Source organism: Podarcis pityusensis (genome assembly GCF_964106645.2).
Source record: "Podarcis pityusensis genome assembly, chromosome: 13".
In the NCBI taxonomy this organism is placed as follows: domain Eukaryota; kingdom Metazoa; phylum Chordata; class Lepidosauria; order Squamata; family Lacertidae; genus Podarcis; species Podarcis pityusensis.
In genome coordinates, this window is record NC_138038.1 from 36,777,872 (window position 1) to 36,793,529 (window position 15,658).

Consider the following 15,658-nt stretch of genomic DNA (forward strand, 5'->3'; position numbering starts at 1 on the left):
ACTTACTGGAATCATGGGCAGCTTTAGCTCTGCAGCAGCCGCCTCAAAATAAGGTAGCTGTTTATATGGGGATATTTTGCCCCTTGTTTCTTCCTCCCGCTTCAGTTTCTCCTGCTTCTTACCGATATGGTTGGGCCTCTGACAGGAATTTCCTCTGCTCCAGTGGCCCAGCACTCACCCGTAGCTCCTTCACTACCACCTGTGCAGGGGTGAAATCTGAGAATATTTCACCCAGGATTACCTGTGGAACAGGGGGGGAAACGGTTACTAACCAGAGCTGTGAACACACGCTCCCATCCAGTGTGATCCTACCACTGGTTTAGGGAAGCGGTGTCCACACAACATTGAGCATGATCCATATCTATCCTGTCATTTCTTATGAAACATTGCACATCCATTTTTTTTCTCTTCCAAACTAGCTTCAGAGTTCAGAAAAAGAATGACCTGAGAGCGATTTAAGCCAGGGATATGTATGCAGCCTGGAACCAACTAAACAGAACACATCTCGCCAGTTGTTACAGGGCCACTCTGACTGCCGGTTCATTTCTGGGCACAATTCAAAGGTAATTCGTAATTACCTATAAAGCCCTACCCAGATTTGTGTCCGGATACCGCCTTTTACCACACAAGACTCACTGAACCTTCTGTTCATTTTTGAAGGCTTCTCTCTATGTCCCTCTAATCTAAATTTAGGCAGGTGGCAACTGGAGAGAGAGGACCTTCTCGATCCTGGTTATTTAAATGTAAGATGGCTGTAGGTTTTCTTTTATCCTTTCCACCCAATATTGAGATTTATTTATTTTTCCTGTATTGTGCAATTGACTGGTCACACCCACACTACACAGTTAGAGAACATTTAACGCACATTTAAAGGACATAAGAATCTGCAGAACTGTTGTTTACCCCTCACAGAGCTACAATTCCCTGCAACCTTAACAAACTACACTTCTCAGGATCCTTTGGTGGAAGCCATGTGCTTTAAAATATATGGCGTGGATGTAACCATGGTTGTTGTTTTATTTACTGTTGTTTCATTTTGTGCATCTGCATTACATAAGTGTCCTGTTACTCTGTTGTTGTTGCTGTTAGCTGCATAATAATATTTCAGATTATTGCTATTTTTAAACTTACAGTGGCTCTTCATATTCCCTGAGAATACAACTGGAGCCCGCAGGAAAGAACCTTGGGTCCCACAACAAAAATCACATCCCCAACAACAAGCTTTTGCTCACCTTTCCAAACCAGCCATTTCCAATCTCCTGCAAATAACTGAGGTGTTGTCTGCTGAGTCCCAAGTGTTTAACTAGATCTGAAAGAGAGACAGAGCGTGGCAGTAACAGAAGTCAATGACATGACCCGATGACTTGAGCATGAACCTCCCAACTTCGTTTCCCCCCACGTTCAAAAGTTAATAGACAAGCTACTGGGACATAAGCTAGCAGCAGCAGCTGATGGGGCAGGATGGTACCAGCTTCCTGGCAAATATAATGAGCGCTGCTTCTCCCTTTGTAGGCCACCTATCATTCCGGGCAAGAATGGAGAACCTTTGGCCCTCCAAATGTTGCTGAACTACAATTTCCATCAGCCCTAGCAAACACAGAAAATGGCCAGGGTTGGCGGAGGTTGTTGTTCAACAGCGTCTGAAGGACCAAAAGCTCCCCATTCCTCCTCTAGCTTGTCTGCCATCTATATGGGGCCAAGCTGGTGTGGGATTTGTTTGTTTATTTTTACAAATTTATAATCCACACTTCCATAAAAATAGAACTAGGCGGAGTACACATATAAGGGTAAAATCAGAAGAGCCATAATAACAGCAATAAATATCAATAAATACTGGCTGGCTATGAGGGGAGGGGGGAATATTGTAAAAGAAAAAGTTTTCAAACGACGTGTGAAGGAAGAGAGGGATGGTTCTTGCCAAGCCTCCATTTGTAGGCAGTTCCACAGGGCAAGGTCTGCCATACAAAAGGCCTGGGACCTAGAGATGGCCAACTGATCCTTAGGGCCATGGGGAGCCACCAGAAGGGCCCCATCAGAGGATCCCAGTGATCAAGGTGGAGCATGAGGAATCAGGTGGTCCCCAAGGCACTTTGAGCCCAAGTTGTTTAGGACTTTGTGGATAAACACAAGTACCTTGAACCTAACCCAGTAGCAAATCAGCAAATAAAGAGACAGGCAGGTGCATGCATGCCCTCTGCAATGAATCTTACCTGTTTTGGGCATCTGCTGGTTGGAGGACGGGAGAGAGACCTCTGAGAGAGGCAGAATGTAGACATCCGGGATAGACTGAGAGGAGGACGTCTCCTCTGCAGGTGGTGTGTATTCTCCAGAATATTCTTCTCCATCAGGGTTCTCAAATTCCTGCCAGGTGGGCAGAGGTGAGTGTAAGGATGATAAGATATTCTGCTGGTTCCCCCAATATTTCCCAGTCTGTTGCCTGAATTAGCAACCTCAGTGTTTCCCCATGGCCTTGCCATCCCCAAGCGTCAGAACCCACCAACAGGGCTGGTGCCAGGTTTAATGGGGACCTTGGCATGGCCAATGCAACACCACCATCACCAGAGTTACCCCTGCTGCACCTGATCTTCCCCTTTGTGGGACAACACTGCCGCCCTCCTCTTCCCTTCTGCCTTGACGTCTCTCTTAATCCTGTTTAAAAACATTCTTCACGGCTACAATAACAGCTTCGCTGGCACCTCCCTCAGCACCTGGGCTCTGAGAAAGGGCCAAAGACATCCTTTATAGAGACAAGCATTTTGGTGATGTGGTGGCCTGGAGAATGCCTCTGCCGTCACTTCTGTGGTTTGCCATGGCGGCTCGAAAGACTTTTTAAACACAGAGGACTGACCTTTGGCGCTCCTTTCTACTCTTGCGGCTCAGTTAATAGAGCATGAGACTCTTAATCTCAGGGTTGTGGGTTCGAGCCCCACTTTGGGCAAAAGAATCGTGCATTGCAGAGAGTTGGACTAGACAATTCTCTTGGACCCAACTGTACAAGTCTATGATTATTAACTTTTTCAAAAAAATAAATGATTTTCAAAAGCCTTTTTAGCTATCACAGCAAACTGCACTAGCGCAGGCAATGCCTAGCCATCTCACCAAGAATGCCAGAATCTGAGAAGAAGGACCCTTTGGCCCCTTTCTCAGTGCCCAAGCAAGGAGGTGGAGGTTGCTAGCCAACTGCTATGGGGTGGAGCTGGACCCAATGGTGAGCTACTGGGCAGCAGATCAAGCTGGTGAGGAGCACTTTAGAGTAATGGGCCCACAGGAAATGCCCAATGTGGTTAACCGCTGGTACAAGGTCTTCTCACCAACATGAGGGATGGGGAACTTGTGTCACTCCCATCATCCCTGACCTTCAGGGACTAATGGGAGGGCTATAGGTTTTGCTTAGGAAACTGTACACTCCAATCCATGATGCTGTTTAGCTTCACAGAATACAAGCCACAAATGCCTTTCATCAAATAACAACAACATCCCTTCCCCAAAGCATTCCATGACCACCTCAAATCCCCGCAACCAGGCTCACCTTGAACCCCACATCGCCCCGCTTGCAGCACAGGCAGGTGAGGAGGAGGAAGATAAAGGCCAGCAAGCCTGAGCAGGAGATCAGGACCACAGCATAGGGAGGGGCCAGGGGAGCCCGGCCTTGGGACAAACCATCTGCAGGGGAGGCAAGAGGCAGAGGAAGAAAGGGGACAGGGTCTTTCTCTAAAGCACATTTTAAAATGTCAAAAGCTAGGTTTGTCCACAACCCATAATATGGCATTTATAAGAATCAGCCAAAGCAGCTGGGCTGACCCAAACTTTTTTCGTTGCCCAAGGCAAAATACAAGATGACACCCTCCTATTACTTGTATAGAAGAAATGAGACTAGGTTGTACACACATCACACATTGAAAGCATCTTGCTTCCCCACGCAGAATCCTGGGCGCTGCAGTATGTTAAGGGTGCTGGGAACTATAGTTCTGTGAGGGGTAAACTACCGTACAATTTGCAGGGTTCTTTGGGGGAATCAATGTACTTTCAATGTGCTTTAAAGACATGGTGCATATGCAGCCTGAGAGCTGAAGACAGGCGACAGGCTAGCCTCCTCCACCTTGCCTGAGGGCAGCGTACATGCTTAGGAGGTGCAGAGAAACCCCTAGGGAACACACAGCTTTGTCCAACACCTCGCTGCCATTGCCTGTCTTCCACCATCCACCACCTGAGGCAGCCGCCTCACTCTGCCTAACACTAGGACCGGGAGTGAGAGTAAATAAGCAAGCATTCAAATTTTCTTCCAGAATTCTACATCTTGGGACTGAGATGCAGTCAATGAGAGAGAATGGAGGACAGATGTCAGGTGTGTGTGTGTGTGTGTGTGTGTGTGTGTGTGTGTGTGTTTTCAACCCCCCAAATGTAAACAAATTCTCTGTGGTTTCAGCCCTTACACATCTGTTCAGGACCTACAGCACCATTCTCCAGTCATCTGTTATTTCGTGTTTAATCCGGTTCCACCACAAATCTGGCTACACACTTCCCTAGACCAGGGCAGAAACCGTTCCTTCCATTCATCATCATAAACATTCCTCCACTCCTCATCCTCTTAACAAACTACAGTACTACTTACCCTCCCAGCCACGTGACTCCAGTCTCCTCTTTTCCCCACATGCAGACCTCTTGACATCTAGCCCTACAGCGCCCAGTGTGAATGGGTCCTCAGCAAGCTTTTCCTCCAGTCCTCCACACTGCCATGAAGACACCAGTGCCTTGCCACTTGCTCTGCTGCGTGCTGGGCTCAGCACCACCACCCATCCCTACCAATTATCACTCCCCACAACCTCACTTGGACACCCCCAGAAGGTTACCAGCAGCTGAGGAAAGCAGCTATAGCTGCCACATCTTTCCCTCCCCTCAGAATGCCTTTGGGTTCCATGGACTTGAGGCCTAGAGACATTCTAGGTGATAAAGATGGCTGTGGCAGCAGTTGCTCCCCTATCAAAATGCTTAGGCAAAATTTATATGAAAGGATGGTGGCACCCATCCAGGAGGGTCCTGACATTTGCCCTGACATGCTGGGTTCTGAGGCCGGGTCTTCCCCAATGGAAACTTTTTACCAACTCCCTGTCAATTACTTTATCCATCCCACTTTCCATTCACTGCCAACCACCTGTCCATTTGGTGCCTCAGAAGCAGAACTCTAAACTGTGCAGATGTATTTTTCAGATCTAAAACTGAAACAAACTAAAACAGTCAATATACTGCCATGGTTATATAAACTGTTTTATACCTCTCTAACTTCCATTACTCCCCCCCCCACCCCCCAAAAAAAGAATTCTGGAAACTGTAGTTTGGTGAAGATGCTGAGGTGTCTAGCCCCTTCCTCCAAAATAATTACAATTCCCAGGGTTTTGTAGGAATGGGAATTGACCGTTAAACCAGTTTAATCCTCTAGTTGGAGGTGTCTCTTTTCTAAAGGCTTGGGGGTGGTTACATGGAAAAAGTTATACCAGAAATGGAAATCCAGCTGGATTTTCCAGGAAAAATATATGAATCCCTACATTAAGAGAAGCCTGGCAAACAGTCTGTGGTGAGCCCATAGACTTTTTCTTGATGAAGCAAAGAGAAATGTCACATCCTCTGTCCCGAGCCCATCATTAAGTCATGGGACTTCCCACCAAACTGCTTCTTCTGACATCACCCAAATGGCCTTGATTAGCCTGTCCCTAAATGGGCTACTAGAACAACCATTTGTTTCCCTATGGATTTATCTGCCCTTGTCTGCAGAAGAAAGCATCTGGGCCAAAAAGGTCCAAGGTCTCAACCCAGGACGCCCTACCCTCCGGGTGACATCATGGCAAGTAAGCCAATTGTAGCCTGAGTCCCACCACTCCTGCCTGCAGTATGGCACCAGAGCATGTATAGAACGAGAGGTGAAAAAGAGAGGGAAATATTGGAAGGGTTGTACATGAGGGAACACACTGACTTTGCAAGAGAAAGAGAAAGGGCTTTGATTATAACTCAGGAAAAAACTTTCCAGCTGTTGGAACAGTAGGGGTGACAGGATCCTGAAATAAAACTCATTAGCTACTTTGTCAAGAATAACATTGAATTTGCCCAAAGCTGCATACACACTAGAGCTTTAAAGCACATTAAAAGCACATTCCCCTCCCCCTCAAGGAATTTGAGGCAGTGTAGTTTCTTAAGGATTTCTGGGAACTGCAACTCATGAGGGGTAAACTACAAAGCTTAGAATTCTTTGATGAAAAGAATGTATTTTGAATGTCCTTTAAGGGTATAAGGAAGATAAAACTCCTGGCCTGTTTGACAGGCCTTTTGATCCAACAGTGTTTCAGAATTCACTGCGAGGAACTAATCTTTGTGATTATTTCTGTCTCACAGAAAACAAGAACCCTATCGGATCGGACCAAAAGTTGATCCAATGCAAACATCCTGTTTCACGCAACAGGCCAGGCAGTGACTTCCAGTAAAACCACAAGCAATGTTCCCTTGTCCTAATCTCTGACCGCAGCCACGCTATACATTTAAAGAGCATGGTTTCCCCCAAGGAATCATGGGAAGTGTAGTTTGTTAAGGGTGCTGGGAATTGTAGCTCTGTGAGGAGTCATATGCTTTAAATGTATGGTGTGGGTGTGACCTCTGTCCCCCACCGCACCCTCTCTCTCTCTCTCTCTCTCTCTCTCTCTCTCTCTCTCACACACACACACACACACACTTGTAAACACCCCACAAGCTAACATTATGAGGAAAGTCTTTATTGCTCCCATTTTACAGAAGGGTAAGCAGTGGATGAGGTCCTGTCACTTACTCTTACCTGTACGATCCATCAGTACATATCCACCCACCCTTCCCTTCAGCTTTTCGTCCCTTATGCACACACCTCTACCTTCCTCTCTCTTTCAGCTCATCTTCACAACCCCCCTTCAGGCCCCAAGTACCTTCTCTATCTCAGGCATGCCGGCCCTTCCAGCACTTCAGCAGTCTCACAGCACATGCCAATTCCCACAAAACTCTACCACCACCAGACCCTTGTGCCAAGGGCACATCCATAGTGAGTCACGCCGCTCTCTCCAGATGGCTGCCAGACCAAATGTGGCTTCATGCTATATATTCAAGATGCCACAGACCTCACGCCCACCCCTCCCCACCTCTCTCTCTCTATCTCTCTCACACACACACACACACATTCCTTGTTTTCTTCACACACTAATCCCAGATCTTTGCTGCTGTGCTCTAATCATGGGCCCCACCATGTACAAAAACATATTTGTTCTCACACACCCCAAATAACTTCTATTCTTGTTTGCCACTCCTTCAGCCCCTCCAGGTCTACTCAATTTCCCTCGCCAGGGTCGGAAAGGAAGAAGGGGTGGGGGGAATCCAGTCAACCAGCAAACACCGCCGGCATAGGCATCTGAGGAAAACCAGCAATGATTAATTTGGTCTGTACAGGAATCCCAGCCTTCTCTCCGGAATGGAATTTATTAACCCAGAAAACACCGCCAGCCTCTTGTTTGGGAAGCGAGAAATCCCGCAAGCCCTGCCGCCGTGCCCAGCTTTGCACACATGAAAGTGGGATGGTTGTCTAATTTGGGCAGGTAACCCATCACACAAACAGGTGGCCACAGATGGTGGAGGCGAGGGAGGCAAAGGCAAGGAGGGGTGGCTACTGTCACAGATGAATGGGAGCCCTCGCAACCTGCCAAGAAGACTCACCGTTTTCCGAAGGCGCTGCCAAAGCTTTCTCTGGGTTGAAATACGACATGGACGCAGCCAGGAGAAGGAAGGGGCCTTGTCTTAGCATCTTAGGGGGAGTCTGGGATCATGGATCAGGAAGGCGGGGAGAGGTCTCAAGACGTAGGTGCGGGGTGGGGGGTGGGGAGTGGAGAGAGAGGGGGAGAGAGAGAGAGGGAGGGAGAGATCCGCCACCCAGCAATGCACAGAAAAGCAGAGACACGGTGGGCATCAGTCATCAGAAGGGATGGAGCAGAGCCGAAGACGCCAAGAACAATGGTACCCAACAGATCGTTGTGTCGCCTGCATCCTTCGGAGGATGTGCGACCGCTTGGCTGGCTGCTACCTGGATCTCATCCCCAGGCATCATCTTCTCTCGTTGCCGAGGAAGGGGAGGAGATGGGAAATGGAATAAATAAAGAGGGAGGGGAGGGCAGAGGATAGTCAAAGGTGGCTGAAGAGAAGTGGCGGCAAGGATGGAGGGGGGGCGAAGAAAGCCATTGTAACAATAGGTGATCTCACATGGGGAGGGGGAGGGAACAGGAGGAAGCAGATGTGTGGGGAAGAGGGGGGTGGGGAAGAGGTGAAGGAGAAAAACCTAAAATCCCAGTTGAAAGGAGGAAGGAGGAAGGAAGGAAAGAGGGGGGAAAAAGAGGGGAAGAGAAAAAGGGGGGAAGGAGGCTGGGTGTTCCCCCCCCCTTCGGAAACCTTGCTCTTCGGGTAGCAGAGAAATTGATGGAGATCAAAGCCCTCCCATGCAGCCCGGGTTGTGGATTGGACAATGGGCATGCCACTTAGGCTGAAGGGAGGAGGATGCAGGAATGGATGGGGGGGGTGTTATCACCATGGAGACCTGCTCTTGGGTAGCAGCAGCAGCAACAACAGCAGCAGCAGCAGTAGTAGGGAGTGCAGGAGCAAGAAGGTGAAAGGATGGAGTGATTAAAAGGGGTTCAGGGCAGTGAGGCAGAGAGGGCTGCAAAAGGGGAGAGGATATTTTGCACACAAGTAGTGCTACGCCGCTGAGCATCTGCCAGATTCAGTGCCATATTCCACAAACACATAAGCATAAGGAGAATCTCCTTCTCTCTCACACACACACAGGCATAAACAGAGTCTCTCACACACAGACATACACACACAAACATAACAGATCATGCACAATATTTCATGCTTGCAGAAAATGTCTTACACGTAGATAGGAAGTGTTGCTGTATTTATTTACAGTAGCTGCATGCTGCTTTTCGACCACCAAGCAGTGTCCAACAGTGATAAAAAGATTTAAAACGATATTACTGTGAAAACAATTAATTGTTACGTAAACAACAATAAAATTAAAACACTGAATAAAGGGAAACAGCTGCTGAAACAGTGGTGCCAGAATCCCATAATTATCAAATAAACAACCAAACAGGAAAGGCAGAATGAAATATATTTTTTCCCTGTCCTCTGGAAGGAAGAGGTGGCAGAATGTGAGAACAAGGACCGCAGAATGGGTAGGAGGGAATCCCAGAGCTTAGAGGCTGCCACTGAAAAGTCCCTGCTCCATCTCAATGGCAGACTAGACTCCATTCCCATGGTGTCATGAACTGTATTTTATGTCACACAGAACCATTTTCTCAAGGTCATCCATACACGTTGCCTCATGGATCCCAGAGAAAGATTCCCATTCGGATCAGAAAGAAGAAATCTTCAAATGATCCACCTTCAACAAACATATGGGGCAGGGTATTGGACCTGCTGCAAGCCACAATCACAGCACTGGATGACACTGAGGCCACATCTGCCTGACAGCCACTCATTCAGCTTTGGTCTGAAAAGAGGCCTGTGTACAGACAGGCCTCCACAATTTTGACCGATGAGGGGTGTGGCTAATTGGTGTCAGAAGGGGGAGTTAGTGGGTGCACTAACCACAAGGTGAACAGCCTTAAACATGGGTTCATTGTTGTTGTTGTTTAGTCATGTCCGACTCTTCGTGACCCCATGGACCAGAGCACGCCAGGCACTCTTCAACATGGGTTCAAAGCCTTCCTCAACTCTGATAATCATATTGGATGGTTTTGATCCAGTTACTACCTTCCAGCCTAAGCCCCCTGCTAGGATTTTGTAAAGGAAAAATATGGGATGCTGAAAAATACTCTGCCCTGAGTTTGTTGGAGGTAGAATGCAAACAGGATCAATAAATAATCCAGTGCAAAATGGCAGCAGTTTCCACACATGCTGAAACGGTCTTGGAATCATACGCAGTGTGGTCAATTAAAAAATAATACAGTAAGCCTGCAACTTACACACATTTAACTTGTGCACATTTAGCTTTACGTATGTGGCAAATATAATTTTAAAAAAACCTAAAAGGGGTTCTGGGGGAAACGACTTTGGCAATCCTGCCTACCATTGAACCCAGTGGGTTTTGACTAGATGTGATTTTGCCTTTAGTTGCCATCCCGAGAATGTAACCCCTGTGTGAGTTGTGGGCTTACAGTAATAATTTCACTGTGTCAGCCATTAAAGCTGCAGTGAGAATTTGATTTTTTAGTGTGGCAGAACTTTGGAATTCCCTGCCTATTGAGATCAAGCACGTGGCTTTGCTATACTCTTTTCGGCACCTGCTAAAAACATCCTTGTTCAGACAAGTCTGCTCAGATGCTTAGAAAGTTGAGGTAATTTTAATCTGTTTTAGCATTTTCAACTTTTGTATGTTGGCTGTGAATTATTATCGGTTTTATTGTTTTACTTTGTCGTAAACAGCTTTGAGCAGTTTTTTTTTATTATTACAGCCAAGCGGTGTATAAATTTTATAAGTAAATAAACAAATAATCGCATGCATGCAGACCCCAGTTGCCACCGTGTTTCACTCACACAAAATGGTGGCGCACAGATACCTGGTGCTATTCCTCATGCACCATGGAGTAAGAAGGCACACAATTTGTGCCTTCTGACTACCAGGTACTGAAATCATACAGTGAGAGAGGGACCCTTGCCATCATGCGACTGGTTTGTGGGCTTTCCGGCAATAACTGGTTGGCTACTCAAAACAGGATTTTTGGAGGTGCAGCTAGCTCCATGCACACTATAAATTTAAAGCATACCTCCCCAAATAATCTTAGGAACTGTAGTTTGTTAAAGCTGCTGGGAATTATAGCTCTGTGATGGGCAAACTAGGGTTCCCAGAGTTCTTTGGGAAGAGCTATGACCATTTAAAGTAGTAGTAGAAAACCACTTTAAAGGTATAGTGCAGATGGGGCCTTTAAAATATGTGCTGCATGCAAACCATATATTTAAAGCACATTTAAGAGCATCTCCGCCCTGCAAAAGAATCCTGGGAACTCTAGTTTACCCCTCACAGAGGCTATAATTCCTTGCACCCTTAACAAGCTACAGCTCCCAGGATTCTTTCAGGGGTGTTTTATTATTATTATTTTCCAAAAAAAAATTATTAGTTTTCACAATATTATAAATAAACAAACACACACACAAAACATACAAACATAAATCATAGCCTTATTGAAAATTACAGTTATTAACTTTGTTAAGTGACTTCCTCGCTTCCCCTTGGTTGAATTTCATTGCATGTCCTTTTAACGGTTTTCCAAATCCCAATTTTTATGAAATTTAACTTAAACATTAACATCCTTAGATCTTCACCTTATGGAATTAAACATATTAATTCATCACTTAACATAAATAAAATCCTTAGCCCATTAGGTATCTGCAAGCTGTTTTCAGTTAGTTTAACTTAACAAATTTAACTAAATAATCATTAAATTTATTCCACTCTTCCTGATACTACTCCTCCTTCTGGTCACTGACTCTTCCGGTTAGGTCGGCTAGCTCCGAAAAATCCATCATCTTCATCTGCCATTCTTCTATTGTTGGTAATTCTTGAGTTTTCCACTTTTTAGGGGTGCTTTAAATGTATGGTGTGTATGCCATCATGGCCTTCTCAAACTTTCCAATGGGAAAACTTTCATAATTTGTCAGCACATGTTACTGTCACAGCGCTGCACAGAAAACCCACATGAAAATCACATGAAAATTCACTAAGACCATGACTACATGTCATACTTGAACTGGTATGAGATGCGTTTAACTGCCTTGGCTTCTGTCCATGAACTTGAGGGTTGTACTTTTGGGACCATGATGGGAAATTGCTCTTTGGAATCCCTAAACCACTTCATGGAACTATAGTACCTAGAGTTCCTGGAGGGAAATCAGGACAGTTAAGCCAGTTTAAAAGGTACAGTTCTCACTTATGTTTTGCCTTTGTTTTACTATTAGGCAAACACGCCCTTGAAATCCAGGAAGGGAGGTGGAGAGAGAGAGAGCTGCATGAGAGCAGATCTGGAGTGGGGAAAGGGGAATGTTCCCCTCCCCTCTCCCTAGATACCACTTAAAGGTGAAGGGTAAAGGGACCCCTGACCATTAGGTCCAGTCGTGGCCGACTCTGGGGTTGCGGTGCTCATCTTGCTTTATTGGCCGAGGGAGCCGGCCTACAGCTTCCGGGTCATGTGACCAGCATGACTAAGCCGCTTCTGGTGAACCAGAGCAGTGCATGGAAACGCCGTTTACCTTCCCGCCAGAGCGGTACCTATTTATCTACTTGCACTTTGATGTGCTTTCAAACTGCTAGGTTGGCAGGAGCAGGGACCGAGCAACAGGAGCTCACCCCGTCGCGGGGATTCAAACCACCGACCTTCTGATCGGCAAGTCCTAGGTTCTGTGGTTTAACCCACAAGCGCCACCCGCGTCCCCCACAGCGCCACCTGCGTCCCGCGATACCACTTCTTAACTCTCAGTTACACCCTCCTCAAACCGTTTTTCCTTCTTTTAACAAAAGGGAATTTAAGCTCTGGTGCACATTTGCACATAATGTAAAGTTAAGCCCCTAGTGGTAAACCCGGGTTTGTTGTCCTGTAATATGCTGAATGTTCTTAGGGCTTGGACCAGAGAGGCCTCCATTCAAATCCCCACTCAGCCATGAAGTTACATGAGAGAAATGGACAAGATGTTAGGGATCCTGGATACTTTTGTCTTGAAGGCAAATACTGTAGATGCCTGGAGCCATGTCTTCTGAGAGGATCATTTGGAGGGAGGGAGGGAGGGAGGGAGAGAGCGAAAGCGCAGCTTTAAGGATAGAAGCAGGACAGGAGGCTGAGCCACAAACAAATGCTTACACAAACCTAACTTTATTGTTTTCCCCTCTGCTTTAAAAGACACCCAGTAAATTAGCAGCTTCATTTATCTAGCATTTTCTGTTCCTCAGCACTTTATTGCTTACCAAATGAAAGTGTCTAATGAAAGGGGGGTGATTTACAAGCCTTCAGGCTCCCTGAGCCAAGAGCAATTTTCTACATCCCAGAACACAACAGTGCAGGAGAACGGGGAAAGAAACTCATTGTCTGGGCAAATTCAGCCACCCACTGAAGAAAGAAAGAAAGAAAGAAAGAAAGAAAGAAAGAAAGAAAGAAAGAAAGAAACTTTACATTGAACAAGTTAAAATCCTAGTCATCCAATGTGTGGTTCTTGCTCCATATTGTTCTTTGACTGTATTTACTTCTTAGAGGCATCCAATATATCCCTAAGATATATTTGTCCAGGTCTGATACTTAGTGAAGCATTCCTAATCATTCATTTAAAGAAAAAATAATATGAAGCGGTTAGTGCCTTATGTCTCATGCTTCCTGAGTTTCATATGTTCTGCTGTATTTGCATTTGTTAATGTGGAAATAGTTATGTACAAGCATTCTCAGTGTCGTTCAGGGCCAAGCAAGACACGCCATCATTCATACAATTAGCAATTTCAGGCATTAAAGAAAGTAAATCAGAGGCGTGGCAGGTGGCGGCTGCGGGGGGTGGGGGTGCATCTGTTATTTGCCTTGAAATGCAAGCTCCCATTTGTTCAGTTAGAAATCTTAATTTCAGTGTAAATATCACATACATGGAAGACCATTTTCAACTCTCTTCAAAACTGATTCTAGCCCAAGACAGAAATGGATTTGAGAGGAGACCACAGCTTGAAACCAGAGCCTTGCGGGATATCCAGCCTCATATAACCAAGATGCTTAACTCTGATTAATGTATGAAGAGGTTAAGACCATAGAGTAAGCTGTTCTGCCAGGCTTAGCTGGATCACTCCACCTCACCTTGGGAGGAAGGGTTATCAAACTCTTTGTTTTCTCAATTGCACCATGTGAACCCTACCAGTAAGGAGGTCCAAGCGGGTTGCTGCAAGCCATGTGGCTTAAGAAAGCCATCTTTATGTTTCTATAAAAATAATTTAGAAACACTTGCCATTTTGGAATCTATGTTGTACTGTACTGCCTGTATTTTCTTGCTGCTGCATGGAAAAGCACATGAATCTGACCTTTGACGAGTTTGTAAGTAAACCATTTCTAGCTTACCAAACTGGTGGCCTCATTCCAAGCTAAGGGAAGTGCGGAACTTTAGAAGCAACTTGGGGTATTTTAAAAGTCAGTCTATATTTCCACGCTTTACTTTGCTGCTTGTTTTGTGATTTAAAATCTCTCACCAAAGAGTACTTGCCCCCAACCATTCGGGGGATTCTATTTTTAACTTTACCATATCTCTTTTTTTTTCCAAACCAAGAGGCTTGAGGGGAGTGGGGAGGATTGACCAGCTTAGATACCACATAGTAAACAGAGTGCCCAGGTGCTGAACATAACACATAGCATAAGAATACTTAGCCAGCAGCTGAGCTGGACAATGATATACAATAACTGATGGGTTGCACAGATAAGGCCCATGTGTAAGCAGAAAAGTACAGATGGAAGGAGTTCCACTACCTAGGTGCATTCACACAAAATGCCCTCTGTCTTGCAGAGACTGCCTTTCCTGCCAAACATAAAACCTGGACAGTTAGATATGAAGACAGGCGGTCCCTCAAGCAAACTGTTCAGGGCTTTATAAACTAGCTAGCAGTAAGACTTTTAATTTGGCCCCAGTAGTATATAGGCAGCCACTAAACATCCTTAAGGAGAGGGGTTCTGTGCTGTTGATATGAAACCCTTATTTGCATTCTGCACAAGTTGCTGGAAACACAAGGGAAGCCCCAAACAAAACTCGTTGCAGTAGTCTACTTCCAAAGTTAGCAATGCTACAAGTACAGTGCCCAAGCTATCTAGAACAGTTAGATCTCTCTTATGCTAGATGAAAACTGCTTCATTTTCCGAGGCCGTTTAAAGTTGCAATGGCATTTTTAGGATTTATATTTTTTGCTGCCTTGCTTTATATATATATTATTATCTTCATGACATTTTCTTTATTATTTTCTTGCTAACATGTTCGTTTTACTGTTTGCCACTGTCAGAAGCAGCAATACAGAAGGACATTAGAATACAGGAAAATAAATATAGGCAAGCAGAGCCAGACACTTAGACGTTGATGTATTTTAATTTCTTTTATTGTAATTTTAATTATTTGTACAAGTTTTTAATTGTTTTAACTGTTTTTATTGATAATTTTCATATTTGTTGTAAATCGCTTAAGGGTTTTTACTACAATCAAGCCATATATACGGTAATTTTTGTAATATAAAGTATTTTATAATGGTGGAGAGGTGAGGTCCAAGATAGCTACTGCTGATCCGATTTTCAAACTCCCTCCCCATGCCACAGGCACTTGGTGGACTAACCACTGTGCCCTCTAGCCTGGTGGTGCTGTTGGTGAATACCAGGTCAGTTCACATTAAAATGAAATCTCCCCCATCTACTATTAAATCATGGATAAGGAAGTTGTGCCGGCATGTATTACTGAGACCTGGGTGCGTGTGCAGCTTCAAGACAGACTACAGGGTTGTTGTTGGGGAGCTGCCACCATGGGAGGAAGGTGTGGGATGTAAATAAAATAAATAGTTCACACAAGTACCATTTGACCAGCCAGGAAACCCCTCTATCCTTGGTCAGGC

The 15,658-nt window shown here is 45.4% G+C and overlaps 1 protein-coding gene across 5 annotated transcripts in view; it reads right to left on the bottom strand.

Annotated features, from left to right (window-relative positions):
- LMTK3 (lemur tyrosine kinase 3) overlaps positions 1-8,823 on the bottom strand; it is a 28,438-nt gene extending 19,615 nt beyond the window's left edge. Inside the window, exons 1-5 of one of the 5 annotated variants that reach the window (XR_013978932.1) lie at positions 7,720-8,823; positions 3,530-3,663; positions 2,211-2,361; positions 1,233-1,309; positions 123-241 (exon numbers count right to left, since the gene is read on the bottom strand). Coding sequence is in view for 4 of the 5 variants with exons in the window: in XM_080978721.1 (XP_080834847.1) it covers positions 123-241; positions 1,233-1,309; positions 2,211-2,361; positions 3,530-3,663; positions 7,720-7,807 (569 nt within the window). In the remaining variant the exon portion in view is untranslated. Of the gene's footprint in view, positions 1-122; positions 242-1,232; positions 1,310-2,210; positions 2,362-3,529; positions 3,664-4,024; positions 4,359-4,433; positions 4,708-7,719 lie in introns of those variants that run through there. The other 4 variants (XM_080978721.1, XM_080978722.1, XM_080978724.1 and 1 more) reach the window with 4 other exon arrangements.
- Between the last annotated feature and the right edge of the window lie 6,835 nt (positions 8,824-15,658).